The sequence below is a fragment of the Crocuta crocuta genome, unplaced genomic scaffold (assembly GCF_008692635.1).
Source record: "Crocuta crocuta isolate KB4526 unplaced genomic scaffold, BGI_CrCroc_1.0 scaffold140, whole genome shotgun sequence".
Taxonomy (NCBI): Eukaryota; Metazoa; Chordata; class Mammalia; order Carnivora; family Hyaenidae; genus Crocuta; species Crocuta crocuta.
Window position 1 is genome coordinate 9,525,914 of NW_027527775.1, and position 7,417 is coordinate 9,533,330.

Sequence of the window (7,417 nt, forward strand, 5' to 3'; positions counted from 1 at the left end):
GAGGGCCTCTCTGCCTCCTCCCTTTCTGCCTAAACGGAAGGCAGAAATCTCCCTTTGTGAAGGTGTCCATGACCCCTCTCCTGCACCAGGAGAAGAACCCTTATCACTAAAAATGGAAAGACAGCAGAGCAGAATCTGCACCAACAAAATCTTATTAAAGTAACCTTTATCTTCTGTTAGTTTCCTCCTATATTTACCTTCCCACAATTTACTGTTCTTAGAAGCCCAAACCCCTTTCCTTTGTCTAGTCACCTCCACAATTTATCACCCTTTCTTATTTTGGTATCAAGCTCCCAGGCCTAAGTGCTCCTTTTCCCCCACTACTTCTCTGTGACAGTCCCACATGCATGTGAAATAAACCCCTATTAATCTCTCTCTTGTTGGTCTGATTTGCAGACTCCAGCTATTGAACCTCATAGGATAGAGGAAAAGTCTTCCCCCCACTAGAGAACACAATACGGGGCAAAGTCATCTCATACCTGAACTTCTTAACAGCTTAAAAATTTCTGTCAAAGAAAAGATGAACTCTTAAGTACACCAACATGCATCACTCATCTTGAAAATACAAGTCTCCTTAGAAGGGGCCTACTCTGTCAGATCACAGAAGTAAAAAGAAAAAAAAAAAGCCTCCTAGAAAAGAAAGACAGGGGACCTGGTTAGCTCCGTTGATTAAGGGTCCCACTTCGGCTCAGGTCATGAGCTCAGGGTTCATGGGACGGAGCCCCATGTCAGAATCCGTGCTGACAGCAGGGAGCCTGCTTGAAATTCTCTCTCTCTCCCTCTTTCTGCCTTCCCAGGCTCTCTCTCAAAAATAAATAAACACAAAAAAGATTTATAATAGAAAAGGAAGACTGAAGAAGAGTCAGAAAATCAAGGCAGTCATACCGTGTAGACAATCTTGGAAGCATAAAATTAGGAAACCAGGAAATGAATGACTCCAGGACCAAATCACTGTCATCTGACCAACACAATTATTCAGGATTCACTGGATTCATCCTAATGCTTCATACAGTCCCTTCTTTGTATGAAGACCCTACCATTTTGTCTGGCTCATGTTACACCAAAATCACAAAATCAGAATGTAGCTCCTTAGGGGCGCCTGGTGGCTCAGTTGGTTAGTGTCTGATTCTTGATTTCAGCTCAGATCATGATCCCAGGGTCATGGGATCCAGCCCCGCATTGGGTTCCACGCTGAACACAGAGCCTGCTTGAGATTCTCACTCTTCCTCTTCCCTGCTTGTGTGCATTCTCTCTCTTTCTCTCAAAAAAAAAACAAAAAACAAAAAACAAAAATGGAGCTCTTTAAAAATACATCTGCTGGCATTTCACCCTACATCTACTGAATCAGGAGCTATGGAGTGAAGCTATGTGGTAGACCCTATTTAACTAAGTGTTTTTGGAGTAAATGACTTTTGGTTCCTAAGAAGGAAGGGTAAGAAGTTTCCTCCCTTGTAGTAAAGAACAATGCTTAAACAAGTTCAACAAGTAACAGTTTACTCCACATTAATACACCAAAGCTATAGTTTGATGGCTGGCCTGCCAATTCCAGCGGTTATGCTCTGCTTGGTTTGTTTTCAACCACATTTTAGCAGACACTGTGCTACTCAGTAAAGTGAGGTTGCTGAACCAGAATAATGCTTCCCAAATTCCTACAAGGATCTGTGTAAGTCTAATTCTTTTTTTTCTTTTCTTAGCTTATTTGTTATTTTGAGAGAGAGAGATAGAGTGCAAATGGGGGAGGGGCAGAGAGGGAGAGAGAGAGACTGCCAAGCAGGCGCCCCACTCAGTGTGGAACCAGACATGGAGCTTGAACTCACAAACCAGGATATCATGACCTGAGTCGAAGTTGGACGCTTACCCAACTGACCCATCAGGCACCTCTAATCCTTAAAGAAATGAAAATAAAAGGGCCCATGCAGGGTTTCATAAAGCTAAAAATATTCAATTTAAAGGACTGTCCTTTACTTGAAATTATAAGCTTCCCACTTGTTATGAAAAGATCATTCTTGATTAAAAAAAAGATAGTGATAGAATTTTTTTAATGGCCATTACCCTAAAAAAATTAAAGTCAGCAAGCTTATGTTAGAGCTTCCATTTTTTTTTAAAACAACTATAGTCTAGGGTGCCTGGGTGGCTCAGTTGGTTAAGTGTCCGACTTTGGCTCAGGTCACGACCTCACAGTTTGTGAGTTTGAGCCTTGATATCGGGCTCTCCACTGACAGTGCAGAGCCTGCTTTGGATCCTCCCTCTCCTCTCTCTCTGTCCCCCCCTCCCCCAGTAGTGCTCTCTCTCAAAAATAAACATTAGAAAAGTAAAACAAAATAAAACTATAGTCTGGCTGGATTAGTGGATCTCCAAAATCACTTCTAGCTTTATCACACCATGAGTCTAAACTTTAATGCAGGAAGGTTTAAGAAAGACAAAAAAAAAAAAAACCAAAAACCCAAAAAAGCCCTAAAAAAACAAAAACTTGTTTTTTAAAAAAATATTACAAAAACATTGCATGCAAGTACAATGTAAGCTCCATGAGGACAGGGATTTTTAACTGCTTTGTTTGCTGCTATGACCCCAGCATTTAAAAACGTACCTGTATACCTGAAATTTAAATAAATGAACCAAAATACAACAATTAAAAACATAACACAATCCCACTATCTACAGGAAGACTTTAATTTGAAACTTCCATGTGAAAGTATCTACAGCAACTTAAAAAATTCACCATGGGGTGCCTGGGTGGCTCAGTCCGTTAAGCGTCTGACTTTGGCTCAGGTCATGATCTCATGGTTCGTGGGTTCAAGCACCACATCGGGCTCCGTGCTGACAGCCAGCTCAGAGCCTGGAGACTCTCTTCAGATCCTGTGTCTCCCTCTCTCTCTGACCCTCCCCTGCTTGTGCTGTCTCTCTCTCAGAAATAAATAAAACATTAAAAAAATTTAAAAGAAAATTCACCAAGCTCCAGAATCAAAATATTTAGGAAAAAAATGGTTAAAAAGTCAGTATTAAAGACACTTATATTTGACGTCCCCAAGGGACATCTCTCAGCAGTACTACTACCATAAAACCACTTTTATTAAGTCACTCTCATGCTCAAAAACCCTTCCACACAGTTCACTGTGCTTCCAGAAACTTCATTTTTTTAGAAACTCTATACCCAATGGGGGGATTGAACTCACCACCCCAAGATCAAAAGTCACATGCTCTAGGGACACCCAAGTGGCACAGTCAGTTAAGTGCCCAACTTTGGCTGGGGTCATGAGCTCACAGTTTGTGACTACAAGCCCCAAATTGGGCTCTGTGCTGACAGTGCAGAGCTGGATTCAGATCTCTCTCTCTCTCTCAAAATAAACATTAAAAAAAAAAAAAAGTCATGTGCTCTACCAACTGAGCCAGCCATGCCACCCCAGAAACTTCATTTTTTACTACAATGTACTCATCAGCTTCCCATATCTTACTTCTAAGATACCCTGTGTGGTAATCAAATTCAATTACACAATATGCCCTGCCTTTCTGCCTTTGCCTCTGACTCTACCCTGTCAAAAAATGGTATTTATCTGTTCAAGTTCAGAAAGACACTCTCTTCTTCACAAAACCATCCATCCCATGGTGCCCAGGCAAAAGCAACGATTCCAATTCTTCTCTCAACTACTGTAATTTTTTACTATCAGGAATAATTAACACTGGCCACCTCACTTTGGAGTAGACGGTCTACATTTTGCTCCTCCACCACTTGGCTCCCCCACCACTTGGCTCCCCCACCACTTGGCTCCCCCACCACTTTGCAAATTTCCTGTGGGAATGGACCTTTATCATACAAATGTTTGTATCTAGGGGTGCCTGGATGGCTCAGTTGATTAAACATCATGATCTCATAGCTCTTGAGTTCAAGCCCCCATTGGGCTCTGTGCTGACAACTCAGAGCCTGGAACCTGCTTTGGATTCTGTGTCTCCTCTCTCTCTGCACCTCCCCTGCTCACACTCTGTCTCTTTAAAAAATAAATAAACATTAAAGCAAACAAAATGTTTGCATCTACCCTTTTCTCTCGCCAGTCTCAATCCAAGTACTTAGCACTTAGAATACAGGAAATGAAGACATGAACAAATGAAATGATGTGCTTCGGAGTGCCTTCATTTCCCCTACACCTACTTGGACATCACTGGACACCAGAAGTTTACTACTGCAACTATGGAGAGCCTAAATAACTGGAATTCTTAAATCTAAACTCATGTCTTATCGTTATATCTTCTCTGATATTCAACACAGACCTACATCCTTCCTTGTAATTCAAAACCAAAAGCCAGTTCAGGAAAAACCCAAATGGAATGTCATGAAAATGTGAAATGGGGGATTTCACCCAAGATACCAATGCTTATGGGAAAATAAAATTTGCTGCGTCTGAATGATATGAGCAAGTCTGGGCACGCTAAAAGAAAGCAGTAAGCGGCCAACTGTCCAAAGCTGTCCTTTGCCTCTCGGAAGTAGTTCGTCTCTTAATGTATTCATATTCCTAACCAGAACCTAAAAATGAGGCCAGTCCCTTTTTGACTAATACCAGTGGAACCAGGCAATGATGATGGATGCCCCAAGCAGATGATGACATAATGCAGGAGGAAGAAAACTGAGAACAGTAAAGAGGTACAAAGATGAGAAGTCGTCAAGTGCTTGCAGCAGCTGTCCCGAGGGCCTCACAGTGGCACCCCTCAATCTGTTTTCTGCATAGACAGACTTCTAAGGGAGTCTGGACTAAGATGTCAAGGTCCAAGTTGACAATCCTTTCCTCTATTCCCACTTTCATTTTGAACTTGAATGTTTATCTTTTTATTTAGTTTGGGAGAGAATGAGAGAGGGAGCCCACGGACATACACACAAGTGAGGAAGGGCAAGAGGGAGGGGGGAAGACGGAAGGAGAGAGAAAGAGAGAGAAAGAAAGAGAATCTCAAGCAGTCTCCATGCTCAGGGCAGAGCTGGATGATGGGCTCCATCTCACAACTGTGACATCATCACCTGAGCCAAAATCTAGAGTCCCATGCTTCACCTACTGAGCCACCCAGGTGCCCCTTGAACTTGAAAACTGCTTACAGGGCAGTGGAGTCAGTCCTTTCACAAACTGTCAATTTTGAGTTTCATTTATTACACATATGGTTACTAAGCAAGATATTTCGTTGGGGTTATATGAGGTACACAAACACGTGAGCCCATCGATGCCCTTAAGAAGTTCCCAATTTGGTACAATTTAAACATCAGTCTCCAAAAGAATTTGGAGAGCGCATCCCCAATCCCAGGTTACTCTTGGATGCAGAATTTCAATATTAACAGCAAGTACCTCTCCCATGTCTTGTCATAGAAAAAGCCACACCAATAGCATGGGAATAAAAGCTTCTTTTTAATGATAAAGCTTCTCAATCATAAGATCTACAACCCTCTTTATTTGGGAGCAGTTTTAAAATCCCTCAACAAGACAAAATATAAAGGTCTGAGAATTTCTGTAAATCCTACATTAAGGTAACCTGCAGGCAGTGGTTGTCAGGTTTGGCTGCAACCAGAATCACCTGTGGAGCTCCTAAAAATCCCCAAACCCAGGCTGCACTCCAGACCAGAGAAATCGGAAGCCATGGGCACAGAACGCAGACAGCAGAATTTTTCCAACTCCTCAGGTGATTCGGCTGTGCGGTAAATCATTTTTGCCCCTGAGACTGAAAGGAGAGGATCAGGATCTGCATTCCTCAAGGGCACATCCCCAACCCCAATCCCACTCCCCAGCCAGCTGCAATTTTCCCACAGGCAATTCTGCTTCAAGGATCTGGTGATGAGATCAACATGGAATCCAATACTCTCGCACCTTGAGGAGTAACCACCTCGGGTTAACACAGCGCCCGGGCAGGAACAGACTAAGGTTTAGCTGGGGGAGGCGCGAGGAAGCCTTTTACACTTTTCTCCTTTAAACCTGCTGGGACCCTGACCTCAGACGCGGGTGGGAAAGCGGAGCGCGCGGCGCTGGGGACCCATCTCCGGACGGACGGACGGACGGACGGACAGCACCAGAAAAGACAGGCTGTCCCGGCACAGCGAAGAGAAAGCCGGGCTGCGGGACGCGGCGCCGCAGACGCGCGGGCAGGGGCCCCGTACNAGCGCTGGGGACCCATCTCCGGACGGACGGACGGACGGACGGACGGACGGACAGCACCAGAAAAGACAGGCTGTCCCGGCACAGCGAAGAGAAAGCCGGGCTGCGGGACGCGGCGCCGCAGACGCGCGGGCAGGGGCCCCGTACTCACGCAAGTGCCGCCCAGCTTGTGGCTCTCCACCACGGCGGCCCTGGCGCCCAGCTCGGCCGCCCTGCGCGCGCTGGCCAGCCCGCCCGAGCCGCCCCCGATCACCAGGTANGGGGTGGGGCCCCCTGGCCACGGCCCCGCGGGCACCGAGGGGGACCCGCCCCCTCCCGCCGCGCAGCAGGCCCTGCCCACAGAGAGTGGATAAGGGGGATCGCCTTCACCGAAGCACCTGGAACCCCGGCACCCTAGGGCTATCAACCGGATATAGCTTTCTGAAGGCCGGTGCGGGGAGGAAGCATGAACGCCTTCTTTTGGTTCACTCGGCTTTTTCTGAGCGGGGCCCCTTGGAAGTTGCCCGTGGCGGCGACTTCTCGAGGAAGGGAGGTGTGNACAGGTTAGGGATAATGGTAGCATTTTACTCCCTAGCAATAGAGACTGGAGTGTTATTTTAGAGTATCTAGAACTACCAACGGCACCACAGGGGCGTCAGTGGGCTTTGAATTTGTGTAGTGGTAGTTCACCGTCTGCGAGGCTGTGGCCCAGACCATCGCCCACAAGGCCGGCAGAGCCAGCCAGGACCAGGAATGAAGGTCCACGTCACAAAGAAGCGGACCCGGCACACTGAAGGGGAATGGGAGCTACCTATGTTCCAGTTAAAATGGTACCCAATTCCTTTTTTTTTTTTTTTTAAAGCTTCCTCCCCCTCCCATTAAAAAGTAATATAGGGGAAGAGGGAAAGCTCTTCTAGTACAATGCCTTGTAGTAAATGTAGGAGAAACAGAGTTAGAAAAATCAGCATTTTGCAACAATCATAGTGATAATTGTTGTGAGATTAAACATCAGTAATTGTTAAAACCACCTGGGTGAAAACTTCATGGGGGAGGAGCTTATTTACACAGTCTTAGGATACTGCCTACAGATTCCTATTGATCACAAATGGGGAAGAAACGTAACTCTACAGGGACCCAGACACCACCATATCTAAGTGATCAAAGTTGAATATTGCCAGTAATGAGACAGCTGTCATTGTGTGCCCTGTGATGTGCAATAAGAGGTACACAACTTCATTTATGTGGTATTCTTGCTGGGAATCCATTATCTGAACCTAAGCGTGAGGTAACACTCAGAAAAACCCACACTGAGGGGA

The 7,417-nt window shown here is 45.4% G+C and overlaps 1 protein-coding gene across 1 annotated transcript in view; it reads right to left on the minus strand.

The window, feature by feature from the left end:
• The window catches only part of GSR (glutathione-disulfide reductase), a 47,198-nt gene extending 40,380 nt beyond the window's left edge, over positions 1–6,818 (minus strand). The window contains exons 1-2 of the mRNA XM_077773276.1: positions 6,742–6,818; positions 6,274–6,637 (exon numbers count right to left, since the gene is read on the minus strand). Coding sequence (XP_077629402.1) covers positions 6,274–6,637; positions 6,742–6,818 — 441 coding nt within the window. The remainder of the gene's footprint in view (positions 1–6,273; positions 6,638–6,741) is intronic.
• Positions 6,819–7,417: the final 599 nt, after the last annotated feature.